Raw genomic sequence first — 21,649 nt, forward strand, 5'->3', positions numbered from 1 at the left:
AAATCAATTTGTATCTTGATGAATCTAGACTCATTTCCGAACAGAAATACCGTATAGCGCAAGAGTCTTGTCTGGAATATTACTTGGACTTTCCACCACAGGATCGGTTCCTGTTTGCGTCTTTGGAAAAGCAACAACATCCCGGATAGTGCTAGAACCCAATAGCATTGAACACATACGATCAAATCCAATTGCAAGACCTGCGTGAGGTGGACAACCACTAGAAAGCGCTCTGAGAAGATGGCCAAACAAGACAGGGTAATTATCTATCTTGAGAATGTTGCTGAATATGAATTGCTGCAATTTGGCATCGTGAACTCTTCTGGATCCTCCTCCCACCTCGACACCATTTACAACTAGATCATAATGATCACCTTTTGCCTTTAAAGGTTCTTTATCTAGTAAATCATAGTCCTCCAATTTGACCATAGTGAAAGGATGATGCGTGGACTCTAGTTTGCTGAATTCGTACTCTGGATATCCATCTATTATTTTACCTTCTGTAGGACTGAAAAGGGGAAAGTTTACAAGCCATGAGGCAACAAAGATATCCCTGGAAGTAGGATCTGAGCTTCCAATAACATGTCTTCTCCAGCTATTCGGGAAGTTTATCATTGCTATCTGTCTAAATCGACCGAGAGGTGTTGGACTTTCGTATGGAAATGCTTGTCTATCGCTAATAGCTACAATATCCCCGACTTCTAAACCCAACTTCTTGTTGAGATCGGAAATCGAGACATTCGAACCGTTTGGAAGTGCCCGGGCCCAAGATTTAAGCTCACCCTCATCACGTATTTTGAAAACATACGGTTTCCTCATGGAGTAGTTCTCAGGAATGAAAAGCTCTCTCGATGGCTTTTGTAATTTCAATGCTCCCTTTAGAACGCATGCTTCAGTAACCGCAAAATCAGATCTTTTTAGAGGCATTCCATTGAAATATTGCGAAACATCCTGGATGTACAAAGTCGACCTTAAATCTGGCTTATCAATTCCATACTTTGTCAAGGCCTCCATGTAGTTCAATTTTGGAAAGTCCTCAGCCTCCTCTATTTCCAGAAGATAGCCATCCTTAGCTGGATCTATTCTGTATAATGGAAGCCCACGAATTCCTTTCCAAATGGCTTTCAGCAACTTTTGTACGACATGCTGCACATCTTGACTCTTTGCAAAAGACATCTCCATATCAATCTGTGTGAATTCGGGCTGCCTATCTGAGCGAAGATCTTCATCCCTGAAGCATTTAGCAATTTGATAATATCCTTTGAATCCGCTAGCCATGAGCATCTGCTTGTATTGTTGAGGGGACTGTGGCAAGGCATAAAACAGCCCTTTTCTCCTGGTAGGAACTAGGAATTCTTTTGCACCTTCAGGTGTAGACTTAAATAGAAGTGGAGTTTCTATTTCGACAAAATTCATAGACTCGAAAACGGAACGGGCTATATGAGCAGCTTTAGATCGCATTTTTAATGCATTCTGATAGACCGGGAATCTTAATTGCAGATATCTGTATTCGGGCGGGTACTGTGATGGCGTTTTTTTCAACGAATCCAACTGTGTGGCTATCTCACTTGATTTATTCAGAATTTCAATATTATCAACAACCAATTCCCATTCTTTTGCACCGTTGTTGTTGGATCCTCTCCTTTGCCTTTTGCTATTGACTGTTCCCGAAACAGAGAGTACATCTTCAGGCTTCAAACCCCTCAGAATCTTGGTTATTTCACTGCCTTTAGCGGTAAGCTGTGTAAAGTCACCATTAAAGTCTCTGAATGCCGCAAACACAAGCTTGCTCGATATTTTTCTTGGATTTCCGTCAATCCAACCATTCAGTACAACTTTTCGGTTTAGGAAAGTGGGGATTGAACCCTGAATGTCTCCAATTGTGTGTGTAAAGTGTTTAAACGCAAACTTCTGCATTACATCTCCTTTGCTTGGAAAAGGTACTTTTTCTCTAAGTACCACACAAGTGCTGAAGTTTCGTCCGAGCAGATAATTGCTGGAACAAAAGCAACGTGTAAGCATTATTTATAGGGTAAAGATATGGTGAGTATATTGTGGAAAAGGCTCAACCAATGGCGATAGCTGACTGATTAAAAACTCGATAGCGCTTTCTAGGCATTAATCCGCTTCTCCACAATTAGGCACACATTGTGGTATTTTTCTTCCTACTTGTCCACAGTACCGTAGACGCGTCTATCGGCTTAATGTTAATTTGATTAATATTATTAGGCTTGTCCCTTCTTCATTTTTCATTTAATTTTTTTTTCGATTTGTCTCGATTTTTGCTTGACCTGACCCTCCATTAGAAATATTGGAGGGTAACAGACGAAGAGAACACAATGCAGAATGTAAGGAGGAAAATTTTTCCTTTCCAAAGAAGTCGTCCACATGGTAATTTTTTTTTTCATTGGTAGTTGGCATCTATCCTTAAATCTGACCTAACCCACAATACATTACGTTTCGGATATTGACCACGTACTCTTTTTTTTCTCTTCAGTCAGCACAGAATCGAACGCCAGGAAATGTCGCAAGGAACACTTTTCGGAAATGGCCAGACCAGGGCTATCTTGCCTGTTGGTTTGGTTAAAGCCTTCAAGTTGGATATTAAGCTTGAGCCAAAGGACTCAGCGGAGCATGTCAAGAACTTCCCATTGAAGAAGGTCCCAGCTTTCATTGGTCCTCATGGATTCAAGGTCCACGAGGTTATTGCTGTTCTCTACTACTGTAAGTATATTCATATTACTAGATGATGCTGGTATTTGTCGTTATTGCTTTTCTTGTCCTCCTATTGGATTCATATGATGAGAACCTTTTTATTTTATACAGTTATCCCTGTCTTAAGAGATCATGTCGAGAATTTTATATCTGAAGTGAATTTAGGAAAAGGAGGAGAGCGTTGAAGGAATGATGGTCGAAACGAGGAAATGTATTGGGAACGCAATTGCATTATTTGCATTCTCTACATTCTCCACATGGCCCCTACAGTTTTTAGCACAAATAACAAATTTACTAACAAACATCATCTACTCTTGCAATTAGTGGTCAAACTACACGACGAGAACTCCCCTCTCCTTGGAAAGACTTTTGAGGAGAAGACCCAGGTGTTGCAATACTTGTCTTTTGCAACATCCGACTTCATGACTGCTGTCAGCACCGCTATTGGCGGCATTCTTGGCAGGGTTCCCTTCAACAAGAAGGCAGTGCAGGAGGCCATCCACGAGGTTGACCAGTACACTGAACTCTTGGAAAAGAGATTGGTCAACTACACTTACCTTGTTGGCGAAAGATTGACTGTCGCAGATCTCTTCTTTGCCACATGCTTCTTCAGACCATTCACTCTGTGGTACGGATCGCAGTGGAGAAAGGAGCACAAGGTTTTGCTCAGATGGTTCAACACTGTCACCAAGTCTGAGTACATCGAGTACTTCTTCAAGGACCTCAAGCTTGCCGACACTCCAATTACTCACCCAGAGCACAAGAAGGAGAAGAAGAAGGGTGGCGAAAAGAAGCAGCAGCAACAGTCAAAAAAGCAGAAACAGAAGCAGGCTGCCCCACCTGCACAGCCTAAGAAGCCAAAGCACCCATTGGAGGCTTTGGGTAAGAGCTCCATACCTATTGACGAGTTGAAGAGATACTACTCGAACCATGAGACAAGAGAGGAATCCTTGCCTTGGTTCTGGAACGAGTTCTGGGATCCAAAGGAGTGGTCCTTGTACAAGGTCGCCTACAAGTACAACGATGAGTTGAAGATGGTGTTCATGTCCAACAACTTGATTGGTGGTTTCTTTGCCAGGCTCTCAGCCTCTACCAAGTACTTGTTTGGATGCATGGTTGTCTGCGGTGAAGACAATCACAATGGTATTGTTGGTGCTTTCTTGGTCAGAGGCCAAGAGTACAAGCCAGCTTTTGATGTTGCTCCTGACTGGGAATCATACGAATTTACCAAGTTGGACCCAACTAAGCCAGAGGACAAGGAGTTCGTCAACGACTCTTGGGCTTGGGATAAGCCACTTGAGATCGACGGTGTTAAGAAGGAAGTTGCCGATGGTAAGGTCTTCAAATGAGCGGCGTGCTTTTTTTGGATTCTCTTTATATCATCTTTTTGTTTGTCTTTTATTACTCTTTACTTATGTCACTATAACTGAACTAAACTAGTTTTGAGTCTCGATTAGCTATGGAAATGTATGCTTCTTGCCAAAGTAGAAACTCCGATGACATTCATCCTCTTCATCATTTCTGGCTGTTCAGTTTGGCAATCATGTAAACATCAAGCCATGAATTTTTATCCGTACCAATTCCAGCGTATCCTGCTTTCTGTAGTGCATCCAGTGCCGAGTCGCTGATACATCGGAATCTAGAAGGTCCTAGAAGCTTTCCTCCGTACCATCGTGTAACTGCTACTAGCACATTAACCAATCGCAGTCTATCCAATAGACCCATAAGTCTATCTCCAGATCCGGGCTCCTTACAATCATTATGACCAATTCTAAGGTTCCGAGGATGCCTGATGACGCACATCTGCCTTTCCTTATTCTCTGTTTTAAGCTTGCATTTTTCCGAACTAGACCTGCTGTGCTTTTCTCTTTTTGACATTGAACAGGTGTCCACTTTCATACTGTTAGAGTCCACAATCTTCCATGCATACATTGCCGGATGTGTAGCCTTGCCAATCTTTTTATGTAGTTGCAAAAGTTGGTTTAAAGCCGGCTGGATATCCTGTTCGGACCGAATTGGAATACAGTAGCCTTTAAATCTGGACTTCAGCTTGGTCTGCATATCAGACTCAACCCACTTTGGCAAAAAGTCCGAGTTCCATCTCTTGAAGATAAGTTGTCGTATGCATCCAAGTTTCTTGGGGAGCTGATACATTGTCCAACATATTGTGGCAAGCAAAATTGAAGAAATAATCGTTTGGAATCATGACGATGCTGATGAGGTTTCACCAGTTAGCGAGACAACTGAAGAGCGACGATTCAGATGGGTCAAGTCGATCGACGCCAGACTTGAGGACAATTATAGTATGGTATTATCCACAGCGGCATTACCTGACACTAAGCCAAAGCAAACAAAGGCTACAATATATTTCACACCATTTTTGGTTTCTGTTTGGATTTTATTTTGTCTTTCATCTTCAGAAATGAACCGGAGTTAATTAGTGAAGACAGAAACAGAGGTTTGGAAAAGAAATTCCATATCGGGAACTGGACGGACTTTTTTTTTTTTTCCCTCACTTCTTCCTCTTCACACACTTCTTATTTCAGCTTTTTTTTTTAAATATCAAACTCATTAAATTGTGTGAAACCGCCAAAGGGGAAGGTAATAATTGCAAGGACCGGAAATGGTGTCAAGGAGTAAAGCAAACTCGAAAAAATCCGCGTCACACGGACATTCACATGGTGTGGGTGGATCAGCAGGGCATAATACACACTCATCAGGCTCGGGTGGGAGGGATAAAGGAAAGTACAGATATCGCGTTGAGATCGAGCAAATGATGTTTGTTAGTGGGGAGCTGAACGATCCTCCAGAGGCAACAACAGAATTGATCGAGGACATTGTTCGAGATCAAGTGGTACAACTTATTCTGAGAGCGCAGAAAACAGCAAATGCAAGAGGTCAAAGAGCAATCTCACCAGAGGATGTGATATTCATGATCAGGCATGATCGGGCAAAAGTGAATCGATTGAGAACGTACTTATCGTGGAAAGATGTTCGAAAGAATGCCAGAGAGCAGGAAAACGGAGATATTACCTCTGGCAACGATATTATAGATGGAAATGGTGCTAATGGATCAACCGTTCATAACAATGACGGATCTTCGGCAAATGGAGGAAATCAGGGCGGTGGAGCATCTGGTGTAGACAAGCAAGCAATTATTAAGCAGAAGAAATCGCTGCGACTGCCCTGGGAGCTTGAATTCATGTTTAGTGAGCAGCCTTTATACCACGGAGATGAAGTGTATGACGATGTTGATGAAGATGAACGTGAGGCTTTAAGAGCACAGATGAAGAGATTAAAGCAGAACGATGACAGGACCAAATACATGACCAAGAAGGAATACGTTCACTGGTCTGAGTGTCGACAGGCCAGCTTTACATTCAGAAAGGCAAAGAGATTTAGAGAGTGGTGCGGAATGTCGCAGATATCCGAAAGCAGACCGAATGACGACGTTATAGACATACTAGGGTTTCTCACATTTGAACTGGTTTGCACAATAACTGAGGAGGCACTGAAAGTGAAGAAAGCACTGGGAGATTTTAAAGGAGCGGGTCCAGCAACGAAAAGACGTAAAGTAAGGCATATTTTCGATAAGCCGGAGGAAGATTCGACTCCTATTCAGGCAATCCACATTCAGGAGGCATGGAGATACATGCAAAAGACCACTGCTGGATCAAAGGCACTATACAACTTTAGGGGAGGAAGAATTAAGAGCCAATCACAGATGATATGAGATTTAATGATGCTACCATAGAAATGGCCATATGCTGTATCAAAGGGTGGGAAGTTAGTTCTTGCAATGCATACAACTGTTTAGTTTATTGTGAAATGTACTTGTATGGGAGCGGAAATAGGATTTATAAACTGATAGGATTGGGGATATGAACGGCAGAAGAAGCTGTAGCTGAATATCCGTACTTTTTAGGGAAGCTAGGATGTGGTTATTCTCTCTAATTATTACAAGGCTTTACGTAATGAAATAAATTTATCTATTTTCCTCCCAAAGGTTGTGAAAACGTCTTGGAAAGGAAATAATACCATATCACAACTATATTACAAAGCACCGATTAAAGAGACCTAGATGAAGTTTGGGATAGTTATGGAAATAGTACTACAATATATTGTAAGAGATACTACTGAAACAATAAATTCCTTTTTACCTACAATTGAATATGATGGTGAAAAATACAAGGATTTTCATATAATACATGAAAGGTTCCGTCACATAATGATTGTGATATACTCTTGTAAAGGTTGTCGTTGTTTATATTGGATTCAGGTTTTAATAATTGAAAACAAACGTTTAAGAATGGAAAGGTTTGTTGAGTTGATGATCATGATGAAAGTATATTTAGCCTGTGCAATTATTGGGCTTAAGTTATCTAAGACAGTCTTGCAAACAAGCTTTATTGGTTCCTTATCGGCAGCTTTGATTTTTTTTTGCTTTGTTACTTCGTGTTTTATAATGTATATATCTACTATTTGTATTTGTCATTAGTTTGCTGTTCTTTTTGAACCAATGATTTATGCTATTCTATGTTGTTCTACGTTGATAATATGAGTAGTAGTTGAAGCTCAATCTGGCACAAAATTCTGAGGGAGGGACAAAAAAATATGCACTAATCGGGATGAATATGTATAGCATTAATTGGCATGTAAACGAGCTAGCACTAATCGGCATACTTACTTAGATACAAAAAATGATTTGTATACTGTCTTTAAAAAAACATTTACGGAAGACAATAGGAACCATTTTTTGGTAATTATGTAAAGCCTTGAATTATTATTATTATTTTATTTTATTTTTTTTTTTTTCATGCCTCCGAAGATTCCACAAGCTTTCTCGATAGCTCAGCACTTGCACTACTATGTATGTAGAAGGTACCTATTCCACACATTGGTTGCATAAAAATCGGCAGCATTACTGCAAGGTGAGAAGTCAAAAGTGCACTGTGTTTGGATATTTGAAAAAAACACCATTTTGTGACAATCGATGCCATTGGATAGAAATACAAGCTTATCAGTTGAGCCGCTTCTAAAATCAGGAGGGCCGTTTACAGATGCAGAATATACTTCCGAGTTTGGACACAAAGAGCTCAATGATGCGAAGATCCTTGTGATTGGAGCGGGAGGACTTGGATGTGAGATATTAAAAGATCTTGCACTCTCAGGATTTAAAGATATTGAGTGCATAGACATGGATACAATTGAGTTGACAAATCTCAATCGACAGTTTTTATTTCGTGAGAAGGACGTTGGAAAGCCAAAGGCTGTAATTGCGACAAACTTTGTGCGGGGTGTGGTGCCTGGAATAAGAATTGCTGCTCATTATGCGAAAATCCAAGATTTCGACGCTGACTTCTATCGACAGTTCACTATGATAGTATGTGGATTGGACAATATCGAAGCCAGGAGGTGGATAAACAAAACCGTGGTCGACATCGCTTTGCAACATGAGCAATATATACCTTTGGTGGATGGTGGTACTGAAGGGTTCCAGGGATCTGTCAAGCTTATAATACCTACAATTACCGCATGCTTTGAGTGTTATATGAAACTAGTGCCTAAGCAGACAACATATCCACTTTGCACATTGGCATCAACACCAAGACTTCCTGAACACTGTATAGAATGGGCCCACCAGCTAGAATGGCCTCGGCTATATCCAGATATCCCTTTTAATACTGATATTCCGGACCACATCACAAAGATGTTCGAGTTGTCATTAAAAAGAGCACATCAGTATGGAATTGAAGGTGTCACGAAAGCAAAAACACTTGGTGTGGTGAAAAACATTATTCCTGCAATTGCATCAACCAATGCAATTGTTGCCGCTTCCTGCTGCAACGAAGCATTCAAATTTATCACGTCTTGCAACCCGAATATGACTGACACCATGTATTATAACGGTGAGATTGGTGTTGTCTTGGCCAGTGATAAATACGATAGGTTGCCGGATTGTCCAGTGTGTGGAGGCAATGTCAAGGAAATAACACTAGGAGCGGAAATGAAGAATATTGACGCCAAAACGTTTGCAACAAAGTACGTGAAAGCAAAATTCTCACTACTGCAACCTGATCTCTTTTTTGAGACACACGACATCTACAATTTCAAGAATCTGAGCAGTGAGGAAAATACGCAAAACGGCAGTAAGCGGCTAATTGACATTGTCCCCTTTGAATTTAACGAGCAAACCGGAACAATGCACAGTACTGTTCTTATTCTGGTGATCGATAAGACGTTGAAAATACCACTGAAACTAAAAGTGAAAATTGAGGGTGGCAAGCCGTGAAATGAATCCACCGAACAGTAAGTAATGTTATCTTACCCACCGACAACCTTTGCTACAATCACATACTAAAGCAATATAAATATGTACAAAAACTTCAATTTAATCCCAATGCGAGTATTCAAGTACTATGTAAAGAGTAGAGAAAATACATTCAAACATAAACATGAAAAAGGAAAGAACGCAAAACAAGCGCAGCTAGCTAGATCCATCCTTATGGGTGCTTAGAGAAGTACTTCTTGGAACCATCGACCTCTGGGACAATGGTATCTGCACCTGGGTGCCAGTTGGCTGGGCAGACTTCACCGTACTTGTCGGTGAACTGGAAGGCCTCCAAGAGTCTCAAAGACTCGTCGACACTTCTTCCGACAGGCAAGTCGTTGATGGTGATCTGTCTCAAGTTACCCTTAGGGTCAATCAAGAAGATTCCTCTGAAGTCAATTCCCTCCTCTGGGATCAAGACACCGTAGTCCTTAGAAAGAGAATGGTTTCTGTCAGCAATAAGTGGAATGTCCAAAGATCCCAAGCCACCGTCGGCTCTGCTAACATTAGTCCATGCCAACAAATCGTACTCAGAATCGGTGGATGCGAACAAAATCTTGCAGTTCTTCTCAGCAAACTTCTTGGCAGCCTGCGAGTAAGCAATGATCTCAGTTGGGCAGACAAATGTGAAAGCCATTGGGAAGAATCCGAGCAAAACCCACTGTCCCTTGTAGTCAGAAAGGGAAACAGTCTTGAACTCACCGTTAACAACGGCAGTCTTGCTGAATGCTGGTGCTGGCTTTTCAATGGTTAAAGTCATTGTATATTATATGATAAGAATGTGTTTAATAAATTATAGACAAGAGAGCTGACTCAATTGGATGAAGAAAGAGTATAAATATGGAGGACTGGAAAGAACTTAAAGCCAATCGATAGAAGCAACCGAGTTGGGAATACGTCCCGATATTTATACCGATTACAATTATCCCAGTAGAAATTTCCCCTCCAAAGTTCAATCGACATTGGGGATGCAATAATTGGATTGAAGTTTACAGCGGTGCATCAGGGAGGGAGAAAAAAAAGAGGTATGCGGTAACTTTACCGGATAGTGCACTGTATTGTTATCGCTTATTGCGCTGCATTTTTTCCATCGTATTCGAGAAAAGCTGAATCCATAATATTATCACCCTTTTTGGAATACTGCGGCTAGCCCTTCTGATTTGATTACTATTGCAATCACCCTGGGATCTGGGCTAAATTTTTTGCGGGCATCGTACCAATTATTAATATCGAACCCATCAAATTTTATTTTATCGTTGGCTTATTATTTTCCTTTTCCTAATCGCAGAAGGCTTAGAGGACCCTTTACACCTGTTTAGAGACATTTAGAGCTTTAATTCCGGTGCTTGATAAAGAGGTTTTATTTCTGTTTAGCTTCTTGGTTTCAATCTAATTTGTAAGACAATTTAATTTCCTTTCACTAAATTTATTTTAAAATTTCCGCTTTGCAGTTACCTAATACAGAGTAGCGGATGTTATATATCTCTCAAACTTTCTTAGTTATTTAACACACAAACAACGTCTACTGATTTATTTCATGTATGCCATCCCAAAATATAAGACAATATATGTGGTGGAATTTCTATTTTATCTGTTTTTGCGATGCCGCTCTTATAGAATAACATTGTTTATTTCCCTAAATCATCATATACTTACGTCAGTTGAATCCAACTTAATACCAGCATTTTTTTAAAAAAAAGAAGCGCCCAGACATCCACTTTGTTTTAATAATTGAACGTTGCAACTTTTAGTGACCGAGCTGAATTTTTTTAATAATTGAAAAATTTGTGCAACCCATGCAACGTCGAAGAGTGATTAAAATTTATGCGAGGTTTCGAGAAACGTGCGCATCCGTACATCAAACAAGTGGAGTAAGATACCAGGACTGAGCAGTATTACGAAATATGATCTGTTTGCAGTCTACCCTAGAGCTTATCTTAATTCGGAAATACAATCTCACTATATAAATACTCACAGTGATCATTTTTGCTTTACAAGCAGATGTAGAACATGTAATCGCATAGAAAAGAGTTAATTATCGCTTTTATTTTGCTGTATTTTCACGGAAAACTAGTCCTCGTCAGCATTGGGAGCAATTCTAGCATCATTTAAATGTCCTTGACCCTCTTGCAGGCCATTTTGTATAGTACTTCCAACATTAGCTTCCTTCTTTGTCATTTCTTCATCAAAAACACTGTATCCGACAGGAATTAGTGTAACCAGTAAAAGAATCACATCCTTAAGAACGTTTATTAGCAATAGAGACAACCAATTTAGAACTCGGGGACCGAACCCGCGGTCTTCTGCATGAATATCCAAGTCTCCATCTCGGCTAATACCTCTCTTCACAAGAATTCTTGCTATATGCTCGATACTCAAACGACCAGCAAAGTTAGAAGTCAATTTCACGAATTCAACAAGTTTCATCGTAGATGGCTGGACAATTCTAGGAAGATCACGAGTAACAATTTCCTCCAACCGATTGGCAATATCCTTGCTGGTTACGACCGTTGCGAGGACAAGTGGAATGATGGGGACTGAATCAAAGCCAAAAATAAACAAAAAGAACAAAAGAACGACGGTTCTTGAGCACACAGTGTAAAATAGCATAGCGACTCGCTCAACTGGGCTATCTGTTACCATTCTATTGACACTATGTACAAGCAGAGAACCTGCAGCTCTAACTCTCTGTCTGAAGCTCAAATTTTGAATTGGGGCATTTGATTCATCTTTCGTATCTGCCCTTGGGGGATCCCTAATGATTTCAACATTGTCCAAAGGTCCAATTTCTGAAAGTAATCTCTTTCCTGTATCCGACAAAAGAAGATATGGCGGATATTTCTTATCATGCCTGTCAACAACAATGCAATGCATTGGACTTAAGTTCACCGCCACATCCTGCCCAAGACTATTTTCACCAGTGAAAATGTAACCGTCACCACTATATCCAGTCTTGATATCTCCATTTTCCGGATGATCCCTGTTGTTTCCATGTTCGAAATATTGCGATTCTTCGGTTGTAATTGGTTGGCTTGGGCTGTTATCCTCATCATAAACATTTGCAATGGAATTTTGTTCCGTGTGCCAACTACTCTCATCAATCTGCCGATAATTATAGTCTTCTGTTTGATAGCCGTCATTCTGGTTGTAGCCATTAGTTTCATTCTGATGACTAGTGTAATTATCATTATACTCATTCCCTGTATCATCATCCTTTAACGAAAAGCCGATACCTTTGAAAAATTCAGTACCCAATGCTTCTGGAGTAAACATATAGGCCGTCATACACGTCACTTCTGACGGAGGATACTTCTTAAAATCAATGATATTCTTAAGAGGAGTGGAATCCGGTGCAACGATCTTGACGCCATCAAATTCAATTCGTTCAATCATACCATGTCTTCTTGGAATAGCTCTTTTCACTTCCCCCCACGTTGATGAGGTGGTTAAATTATCTATAAACGTTGTATCACTTATCTCTCTATCCAAATGGAAATCCATTAACGTTATGAATAATGTAATGGGCTGATCCGGGGTGATATCCGAAGACATAGTGAAAATATACTTGACGATTTCTAAACAAGTTTCTTACAATTTCCAACAGACTCAAATTAACACGAGGAAGAATGTAAGTGTGACTTCAGATGAAGTGCCTGCAGTACAAAAGTGGGGATGTTGGTACAGGATAAATTGTTGTAGAAGGAACTCCCAAGTTTGAAGCAAATGTAATGTTTGTGCCCTTGTGAGCTGTACATTACTCAGACAGGTTGCCATTTATCGACTCAGCACTAGGAAAAACTTCTGCGACGATCGACTTGCTGGTATTATTTTTATACTGCTCTCTTATTGTATCGATTGGATTTTTGGAATTTTACTTGTCTTACAGATAATCCAAAACTTAAAATCGAATGTATGTACAATTTAATCGTAACACAGAGAGAACATCAAAATGCAGGAAACGCAGACAGAAATCGATGCATGGCTTCGTTTTCTCACAATTAATTTTCAAACTTTCCTTATAGTTACATAAGAGTTTTTTATTATGGATCCATCAGAAACTGATTATGAGAAGAAACGTGATCAAGGCTTTATCTAGAGTTAATGAAGTGGTAACGACGATGGGGTTGATATTATTGGAAGTGAATTCCAGCATGAGATGAATGACAAATACAAGTACTCTGATGTTTTTTCACTTGTTATATTCAAAAAAAAGTGGTTTGAGGCAATTGTTAATCATTATTTGATTACCGACAACTTGAAAGACGATATAAGGACCATCATGGACTCACTGTGATTGAAGGTTATGACGTTTGTGGAATCCAAAGACTGATTCAGGAGGCCATTGGTAATCAAGTGTTACTGCTAGATAAACTGTTTTTGGATACTTATGATTGTGTTATTAGAAGCATGAATCTTCTGTGACAGAAGGCAAGACACTATCCTTTATCAATGATTTATCTCAAGAAATATGTACCGAAGAACATAAGCAATTCTCCGTATGGAGTTATTAATTATTGGTCTAAAATTAATAGAAACTTGGGAAATGACACAAGTTTCAATTCTTAGGATAAATCCATTTTTGCCGCTTTTGCAGAAGTTAAAGGAAAGGAGTTCAGTGGAAAGCTTAGGGAGAAAATTTAAAATTTTGTTGAAGACAACGGGATGTTTCTGACAACCATCATTTGAATAAGGCTTGCATCAACATTTACCAGAAGGTTCTTCCCGAACTTGAATTCAACGTGGAGGCTGAAGGTGATGGTGCTGAAGTTAACTCGCTAGCCAAACCTTATTTTGGGAAGTTTAACAAGCGGCAGTATCATGGGAAGCATCAAGGTGACAAGAAGAAGCAGTTTAAGTGTTATTTATGTCGCTCAACAGACTACAGAGTGGCAAAATGTTCGCGACTGAAAACGGCGTTGGAAGCATTTCAGGCTACTCAGTCTGCATATATAAATGTACTCACTGATGACTTATGAGATGATGATTGTGAGGTTCCGGATCGACACGTTGCATTGTCAATGACAAACATTTGTTGGAGGAGATTTCTATGAGGATTGCGGTGGAGGATTCTGTTGGGAGGGCCAAGGCAACAATTTGGTAAAGTATTGACCTTAGGTATTTACACCACACTAATGTATTATATCTTCGATCCTATAACTAGAATCTAATTTTTTTTGGTGCGATTACTCAAGGAAGGCCACAATTTGGAATGCCACCATACATCAGATATACATCTTTTTGTTTAAATACAATTTAGCAAATAAAACTGTTGACTGTATACTATTGCTGGTGGAACAGTATTGCGTATTCGGATATACTACTTAAGTACCGTAGATGCCATCCGTACACCTCAATTTGTGTTTTATCCTTCCCCTTTTTTTTTTTTTACTATAATGTACTGCTAATATTTTTTTTAAGCCGTGTCCCATATAGCCAGCCAAAAAGTTCGTTTCTCGGAAGAAGAAAATTAATTTTCCCCCTCAACGAACCCCAATCTTTACAAGGCGCCCAATTAGCAGAGTGGTGTGTGCTGCAAGTGTTAATTTAAAATAACGTACCCAAAGACTCTAGTGGAGTGAAATTGGAAGGGAAAGACTCCAGACGTTCTAAAGATCATATTATAGAGTTAGCTTTGTTTGATTCTTGTTCACGCAGTCCAACAATATTGAAAATACCCTGCCCTGTTATCGTTTATCTAAACTGAAGTACAGCTGACTACAGTTTGTTAGTTATCAGCCGGAAATTCAAGTACTGTGAATAATTACAAAGTCTGGAAAAGTACAAAAAAGACTGAATATAGGTTTGATAGCCTCATATATATATATATTTAAGATGTTGACGACATTACCACTTCCAAGATTGGCTTCGCATAAGGTAGCTTTGTCGGGCACATATTCAGTTACCCAGAGACGGCACTTCGGTGAGTTTTTGAAGAGTGTTTTTTGTATAGATCCTGCTCCTTCACCAGATCAACCAACAATGGAAAACAGGTTTCATCCCTGGGACAAATCACCGTGTCCGGATTTGAGAATGCGTGCTGCCACTATAAAAGCAAAGGCTAAATGCCCAGTGACACATAAGGACATAAATTACACGTGTCCGTTATCTGGAATTCCAACACACCACTCCAAGGAAGCTTGGGAGCAGGACAAGGAGTATCATCGAACTCAAAAATGGAAGATTTTGAAAAAGGTGAATGTTTACGAACATGATCTTCGGTCAGGAAGACCATTTCCCGAATTCGATTTTCCTGGTGAGCAGTCGGGTGATATGACAGTCAATTTCCAAAACTGGGATACATACCTCTACACACGCCACTTTTTCTCCATGAATACTGAATTTCAAATGGCAGTGGTGACCAAGATGCTTACATTCCCTGTTACAATTGCTTCAATTCTTAACCAATTCTCACCTTACTTTTTACAGCCAAAGGGTCCTCTTCATATGGAAGGACTCAAGTCGTTGGCTGCCTTAAGATACACACTCTATCCCGAGAATAGGGCATCTAGTATCAAGCAAAGACCAATCAGGATCTTTTTGCTCAATGCAAGATCTGAATCTCTTCTTCCTCCACATGTCTGGAAGGAGCTAAGTTATCTTTTTCCCGAAGTTGGATTCGAATTGCACTTTGTGGGACCCCAGTGTCTATTTGATAGGGAGAAGAAAAAGTTTATAGTGAAGGACACACCGGTTGTTAAGAGGTTGGATGATAGCATGTGCTTCTACTTCCATACTCAGGACTTCCACGTTCTTCATAAAGCTCAGGATTTCTTCCCTTATGACCCTTACCAGGACATATTCTTCTGCTTCCATCCAAGGTATGCATCCGAGGAATTGGAAGAGACATGGAAAAAAGCGTTACCAGGCCTTTTGGAATCGAAATGTGCAGTGTTCTCAACTGGATACCACAAGCAGAATATTGATAGCGACTTTAATTGGGTCACAAAGAACTTTGGCAAGGATCTAGACGTTTTGCTTGACAGAACCAAGAATGTCTATGGATCAACAAAGTGGGAACTCAATGATTTGAATCCTCAAGAGGTGTTTCAGTTTAATCAGTGGCTCTTTGGATTCAGAGGTAAGAGATATCACGCAGTGAATACAAATCAAAATTGATTTGGACCACTCATGATTGCTTGATACTACATTTCAACGGCTTTTTTTTATCTATAAGCGTTGCCGTCTATTTTATGATTTACCTGTCCAACATTTAGAGACCAAACCAAACTTTTTAGGTTATCTTCTTGTACATATATATTGGAAATATTATGTGTTATTTTTACTATACTATATTATATAATAATCTTGGCTTTGAAGAACACTTTGAAGAGTTCCTTTAAATGTATTTCACATAAGATTTTTATTTTATGATCGATCGGGTGGTCCATAAATTTACACAAATAAATGTAACAAAAAATATCTGGTTATAATTATTGTAGAATTTAAAGAACTATGTTCCGGTGAAAAAGAATTCTTTTAGTGAAATTTATAATTGCAAGTTTTTACATCGCACGAAGGTTAAATTTATTCCATTTTAATAGGATTATTTAGGCAAGATAACCAAGAGAATATAAGAAAGCCATTACTCAACCAGCAGGAAAAATCCTTGAATGAAACATTGCCTAATGTCGCAGTCAGATTTACAAATGAAATTTCATTCCAGTAAAAAAAAAAAAAAAAAATAAACAAGGCCCGGGCTAAAAAAAAATCAACAAAAAATCAACAAAAAATCAACATGTAAACATTGATCAAGTAAATAAAGGATTACTTCAATCTTGAAGTAATTCATTTCATTTGTAGTGGAAATCTGCAACATACAGGAAATGGTTTTCGTAGAGGAAATGGATGAACTGTCAACGTTGGATAGCGATATTCAATTGCAGCTTCAGTCCTATTCTGAGATTTGTAACGAGGTGCACAATTTGGAACTTTCATTGGAAAAGCAATATGAACTGGCACAGCAAATAGAATTATATACGAGTATATTAGAAACAATTGAGGAGGCAGAAAAAAGATACCACTCTGTATCTTTGGAGTTGCAAAAACAACGGAGGGAAAATAGACATAAAGCAAACAATGCCGGATCAATCTCGTCAGCCAAAAGATACAATCAACTACTCATCAAGTACAATATATCACAGACAGACAAAAAGAATCTAGAGCGGAACTACACTGAATTGCAGCAGAAGTATGATAAGCTTTTAAGCAAGAATAAGTCGCATTTCCAACCTTTATTGGGCTTATCAACTTCTCCCACTCGTACTATTGATTTGAAAGACTCCAAGTTATCATTTAATTCACCTTCGCAATTTTCAATATCGACACCTTCTCCAACCAGAAGAACTCGTATTTCACCATTGCGGACCGGTGTGCAAAATGCATTTCAATCAACACCCAACTTGAATGGAACATCAACACCTTCACCTTCGGCTAGGAAAATTCTCACGGAGTTGTCTGTAAAGAGACAAATGAATCTTCAGAATTCGCCTAAGGCACACAATGAAACGGCAGAGTTGAAGAATAGGCTATTTTCAGAAGAATCAGGCGATGACAATGGCGATGAAGAAAACGAAATAGGCTTTTCTAAAGTGGACGTCAAGTCAATGGAAAAGTTAAACGAGTGCCAAAGCTTGCATACGGATAAACAAAGTGACAATCACATATACAGCACACCTCACGGCTCAAAAAGAGTGATGCTACGAAGAATTTTGGCATCAGGAGAAAGATCGGAGTTATCACCCACGGCAGTGCTTAGTACACCATTATCTGCAACCAGTAAGCGAAGCAGGACAATAAGCAGTTTAAGAAAGCCGAATGTGATCAGGGGAGGACAAAGCATCGTTGATGAGAAAAAAACGGCTATGTTTAGCCCTTTGAAGACTCAAAACAGGAGAATAAGGAATAGTATATTGAAGAAGATGAACTAGGAGCTGAATTCATTCAATATTGGCAGATACAAGTATTTAAATTAAATACAGAGAATTAAAGATAGAACTAGACTAACGGAAGGAGAAAAAGATGTAATATTAATGTAGAGGCACTAGATGTAGCGGCGAACTGGAAATAAACAACTCAGCTAGACCGAACCTCCACAGGAAATGCTATGCAAAGAAATCAAAAAAAAAGCAGACAAACAAACAAAATAACAACGTAACCAATCCAATAAAAGATTAAGCGGTTTTGAAAAGAAGAAATGCCAAGTTGTCCACATAGAAATAAATGAAGTTGCCACTTTCATGAGACACAAATGACCCAAAGCTTTTTCCCACTATAGCATGCCAGGTAGGGCCGTATGTTTTATCCATCTCCTTTTTCATTGAGGCAGCAATATCAACGGCTTTCTTACTGCTATCAAGAGCACTCTGTGCAAGTTCATAAACCTTAGTTTTCATTTCCTCAGGCTAAAATTTGAAAGATGTTAGTACTTCTGTTGAGATTCATTCAAAACCGGTGTACGAGTCTTTCAAAAACAAAACATGAACCAGATCCAACAAACCCAAGCAAATATGAAAAATTGTTAACTTACCATGTCCGAAGACTTCAACACAGCTATTATAATAGAAGGAATCACTGTTAGTAACTGAAAATGGGATCCGGAGAAGAATATATCATTTTAAATACTTACGATTGATCTTGCTGCTTGCATTGTCTGTAGTTGGAGCTTCTACCTGATCCGACATTGTATTGTATCTAACGATGATTGACTGAACTGGATTGATCCTAGAGTAATCAGAAAGCAAGTAATTCAAAAGATTGAAAGAATATAAATGGAGGTAAAATATTTCCAGTGATATATATCTACTGGTACGATGAAAACATTCCGGTGGATTTCGAAGAATGAGAAAGAGAGACATAACGAAAAAACGAGAAAAAAAATATTCGAATATCCGCAGTTACCTGTTTCTCGAATAAATAGATGATTAGAAGCATCAAGAACTAGATCATCTCGATATCTTATTTGTGCCTAATGAATGCGTATCAGGATATTGCACGTATGGGATTGCTGGTAAATTGATCAGTTATACATGATATGAATTGCATAACAAAGGATCATCATAGATATATGCCAGTTGGATGGTTACGAGAAAGTAAAAAATGAAATAAATCCTTGCCCCAGTAATGAATACTCGAAATTCTTTTCCTGACCTTGGGTGCATTGCATTGGCAATAAAATTTACTCGTCTCCTTTCTAGTGTTTTTGACATCTTTTCGAATAATCTCTGAAGCAGTACCATACGGAGACTCGCCTTATGGAAGAATCTTTGTCAAGATGGCTAGCAAGTTTAGAAATACATTTTGGCTCAAGGAGAACGGGTTTGCTCCACAAATATATCTTTTTAGAAACATAGAGTCTGGCCAGGTGATATACTCACAGACACCTCATGTCACTAAATATCAGATAAAACAACAGTTTTTCAGGCCTAACTGGGAAAACAGGAAACCTTCAAAGAGAAGAGATTTATGGAGGCCATTAGCAGTTGCACAATTCCAAGATTACCAGCAAACAGTTCAGGCTTATCATGCATTAGTGGAGCTGAGGTATATGAGAGAAGTGTCAAAGAGAAAGGAGGCAGAGGCAATGCGGAAAAGAAACATATATAACCAAATTTGGTATTCGGGACAGTACAGACCAACATGGTCTCAGGAAGCTGTTGCTGATTTGAGTACTGTTGTTGATGAATTTAAGTTTAAGACTAAGATATATTGGGACTCGCTTTGGAGGAAAGGTGAGGACAAGTACTGGAACAAGGAATTCGTCCAGCATGAAGAGATGGATCAGGTTGGTACCCGTGAGAAGTTTGTCGTGCTAGATGAAATAAGAAAGAAGGGGCTGGAAGATTTCAAGGTTGCAGAACAAAAACGATTGGAAGTGGAACCAGCTTCTGACGAGACAGCTGACAAGAAGAAAATTTCTGTGCTTTAAGCTGATATTTCTGCCGTTCAACGAGGTCAAAATTGTAAATCACAGAAATACCATGTACATATATATATATAGGCAGTGCTCAGAAGGAGCCCATATTTAAGGTCTAGGGACTAAGACTAAAATAAGATAATTATTCATTAGTACCGTTTGCAAACGATAGGATATATAGTTGAAGTGAGATGTAAAAGGAGGAAAACAATAAAGTCATTTCCAATTAAATGATTAGGATAAAATATAGGCGACACCACGTCACAAAAAAACATCCCTAAACGGGACAACGGTTGGAAACAATCCGCCTGATTAGAGATTTGTGACATAAACAGCCTGAGGAACATTAAGGTGGACATCAAACGTAAACAAAAATGAAAGTAGTACCCAACTTACATGAAGTTGACCAAGTACAAAGGACATAAAAACACCAAACCTTCCGAAACACGGATCCAGTGGTTGTGTGAAAACATCAAGAAAAAAAAAAAAAGGACAACCACAAAAAAGTGGACTCACTCATTCTTCTTTTGAACCTTATTCTTATTGAGAGGGTTCTCAGGCGAGTCCTCCTCATCCTCAGAGCCAGAGATCTCATGGAATTTCATGTTATACTCCTTGGCAATCTTTCTTCTCTTGTCGGTTCTGTCATGAAGGAACTTCTTGTAACCTTTCAGAGTTATCTTTCCGTTCTTGTCGGTATAAGAATCAATAGCGGTGAATCTCGTGCCAAAGAGGTTGTCCCAGAAGGTAAAGAAAGGCTGCGAGAAGTTGTACTTGATACCGAAATGCTGGTGGTGAATATCGTGATAAATAGAGTTATTAGGGAACAACCTCTGGAATGGATCAAACCAGAAAGAGTATCCACAGTGATCGTCCACAGTCTTCATAGTGGAGAATGTGTACAAAATCATACATTCTCTCTGTGATAGATTAACGATCATCGAGGCAACACCGGTTCCGACGGTATCTAGTAACAAACCTTCAACAGGATTGTTGAACAATGCTCCGTAAGCATATGGCACATACAACTGGTGATGTCTTGAATGGAAATGCTTGTAAAGGAATGGTGAGAGGTGCATCAATCTGTGAAGAGTGAACTGCCATGTGTCGATAATGACGAATGCAGTAAAAATCCTCGAAGCAGGAATCAAGTACCAGTATGCAACGTAAAAGAACCAAGCTGGAAGCAATGGGAACTTCTGTCTCAAATCCCAGATTTCGGCATTCTCGAAGCCCGTGTATTCCTGCACATTCAAGTTAAATGCTAGCACACCTGTTATGGTTTGTATAATATGCTGCAAGATCACATCCCTCACAACCTCGTACAAAGAAGCTCTGTTCTTCTTGAGCATTTCCTCTGTAGGATGGATTCTATGACCCTCAGCCAGTTTATAAACATCCATAATGTGGAATATAGATGAGTATGTCCAGTATGCAATTATGGGTAAAGCCAAAGCTGCAACCTCATCAGAATAACCTTTGAAAAAACTTGGTCTTGGGACAGCAACTGCTGCCGGTCTAACTGCCGATTTTATTTGCTCGATATCGGCTCCGTTGATCAACTTCGAAAACAAGCATGCCTTATCTGTAACGTTGGACATCTTACTTTTGTATTTTTGACTTCAGACTGAGTTTATATAACTTCACTGCGAAGCACTTATTAATAATCTATAATGTGGATAGGAGCAACC

At 39.3% G+C, this 21,649-nt stretch overlaps 12 protein-coding genes across 12 annotated transcripts; 6 read left to right on the forward strand and 6 right to left on the reverse strand.

Annotated features, from left to right (window-relative positions):
* Positions 1–30: 30 nt before the first annotated feature.
* Positions 31–1,917, reverse strand: BRETT_004794 (uncharacterized protein; the record flags this gene model as incomplete). Its single annotated transcript, XM_041283283.1, has 1 exon — positions 31–1,917. One exon carries the CDS (start codon positions 1,915–1,917, stop codon positions 31–33), a length of 1,887 nt encoding a protein of 628 aa, XP_041136635.1.
* Positions 1,918–2,522: 605 nt separating this feature from the next.
* BRETT_004795 (uncharacterized protein) lies at positions 2,523–4,064 on the forward strand (the record flags this gene model as incomplete). Its single annotated transcript, XM_041283284.1, has 2 exons — positions 2,523–2,724; positions 3,040–4,064. 2 exons carry the CDS (start codon positions 2,523–2,525, stop codon positions 4,062–4,064), a joined length of 1,227 nt encoding a protein of 408 aa, XP_041136636.1.
* Positions 4,065–4,230: 166 nt separating this feature from the next.
* Positions 4,231–4,869, reverse strand: BRETT_004796 (uncharacterized protein; the record flags this gene model as incomplete). Its single annotated transcript, XM_041283285.1, has 1 exon — positions 4,231–4,869. The coding sequence occupies one exon, from the start codon at positions 4,867–4,869 to the stop codon at positions 4,231–4,233; it is 639 nt and encodes a 212-aa protein (XP_041136637.1).
* Positions 4,870–5,338: 469 nt separating this feature from the next.
* On the forward strand, positions 5,339–6,448 carry BRETT_004797 (uncharacterized protein; the record flags this gene model as incomplete). The annotated part of the gene is made up of 1 exon (XM_041283286.1): positions 5,339–6,448. The coding sequence occupies one exon, from the start codon at positions 5,339–5,341 to the stop codon at positions 6,446–6,448; it is 1,110 nt and encodes a 369-aa protein (XP_041136638.1).
* A 1,260-nt stretch (positions 6,449–7,708) lies between these two features.
* BRETT_004798 (uncharacterized protein) lies at positions 7,709–9,007 on the forward strand (the record flags this gene model as incomplete). The annotated part of the gene is made up of 1 exon (XM_041283287.1): positions 7,709–9,007. The coding sequence occupies one exon, from the start codon at positions 7,709–7,711 to the stop codon at positions 9,005–9,007; it is 1,299 nt and encodes a 432-aa protein (XP_041136639.1).
* Positions 9,008–9,218: 211 nt separating this feature from the next.
* TSA1B (Peroxiredoxin TSA1-B) lies at positions 9,219–9,806 on the reverse strand (the record flags this gene model as incomplete). The annotated part of the gene is made up of 1 exon (XM_041283288.1): positions 9,219–9,806. The coding sequence occupies one exon, from the start codon at positions 9,804–9,806 to the stop codon at positions 9,219–9,221; it is 588 nt and encodes a 195-aa protein (XP_041136640.1).
* Positions 9,807–11,116: 1,310 nt separating this feature from the next.
* On the reverse strand, positions 11,117–12,598 carry BRETT_004800 (uncharacterized protein; the record flags this gene model as incomplete). Its single annotated transcript, XM_041283289.1, has 1 exon — positions 11,117–12,598. The coding sequence occupies one exon, from the start codon at positions 12,596–12,598 to the stop codon at positions 11,117–11,119; it is 1,482 nt and encodes a 493-aa protein (XP_041136641.1).
* Positions 12,599–14,878: 2,280 nt separating this feature from the next.
* On the forward strand, positions 14,879–16,162 carry MSS51 (translational activator for mitochondrial COX1; the record flags this gene model as incomplete). The annotated part of the gene is made up of 1 exon (XM_041283290.1): positions 14,879–16,162. One exon carries the CDS (start codon positions 14,879–14,881, stop codon positions 16,160–16,162), a length of 1,284 nt encoding a protein of 427 aa, XP_041136642.1.
* A 707-nt stretch (positions 16,163–16,869) lies between these two features.
* BRETT_004802 (uncharacterized protein) lies at positions 16,870–17,973 on the forward strand (the record flags this gene model as incomplete). Its single annotated transcript, XM_041283291.1, has 1 exon — positions 16,870–17,973. The coding sequence occupies one exon, from the start codon at positions 16,870–16,872 to the stop codon at positions 17,971–17,973; it is 1,104 nt and encodes a 367-aa protein (XP_041136643.1).
* A 243-nt stretch (positions 17,974–18,216) lies between these two features.
* On the reverse strand, positions 18,217–18,726 carry BRETT_004803 (uncharacterized protein; the record flags this gene model as incomplete). Its single annotated transcript, XM_041283292.1, has 3 exons — positions 18,217–18,447; positions 18,573–18,595; positions 18,672–18,726. The coding sequence occupies 3 exons, from the start codon at positions 18,724–18,726 to the stop codon at positions 18,217–18,219; spliced, it is 309 nt and encodes a 102-aa protein (XP_041136644.1).
* Positions 18,727–19,316: 590 nt separating this feature from the next.
* On the forward strand, positions 19,317–19,970 carry BRETT_004804 (uncharacterized protein; the record flags this gene model as incomplete). Its single annotated transcript, XM_041283293.1, has 1 exon — positions 19,317–19,970. The coding sequence occupies one exon, from the start codon at positions 19,317–19,319 to the stop codon at positions 19,968–19,970; it is 654 nt and encodes a 217-aa protein (XP_041136645.1).
* Positions 19,971–20,470: 500 nt separating this feature from the next.
* Positions 20,471–21,559, reverse strand: BRETT_004805 (uncharacterized protein; the record flags this gene model as incomplete). Its single annotated transcript, XM_041283294.1, has 1 exon — positions 20,471–21,559. The coding sequence occupies one exon, from the start codon at positions 21,557–21,559 to the stop codon at positions 20,471–20,473; it is 1,089 nt and encodes a 362-aa protein (XP_041136646.1).
* Positions 21,560–21,649: the final 90 nt, after the last annotated feature.

This window comes from Brettanomyces bruxellensis, chromosome 7 (genome assembly GCF_011074885.1).
Source record: "Brettanomyces bruxellensis chromosome 7, complete sequence".
Lineage (NCBI taxonomy): Eukaryota > Fungi > Ascomycota > Pichiomycetes > Pichiales > Pichiaceae > Brettanomyces > Brettanomyces bruxellensis.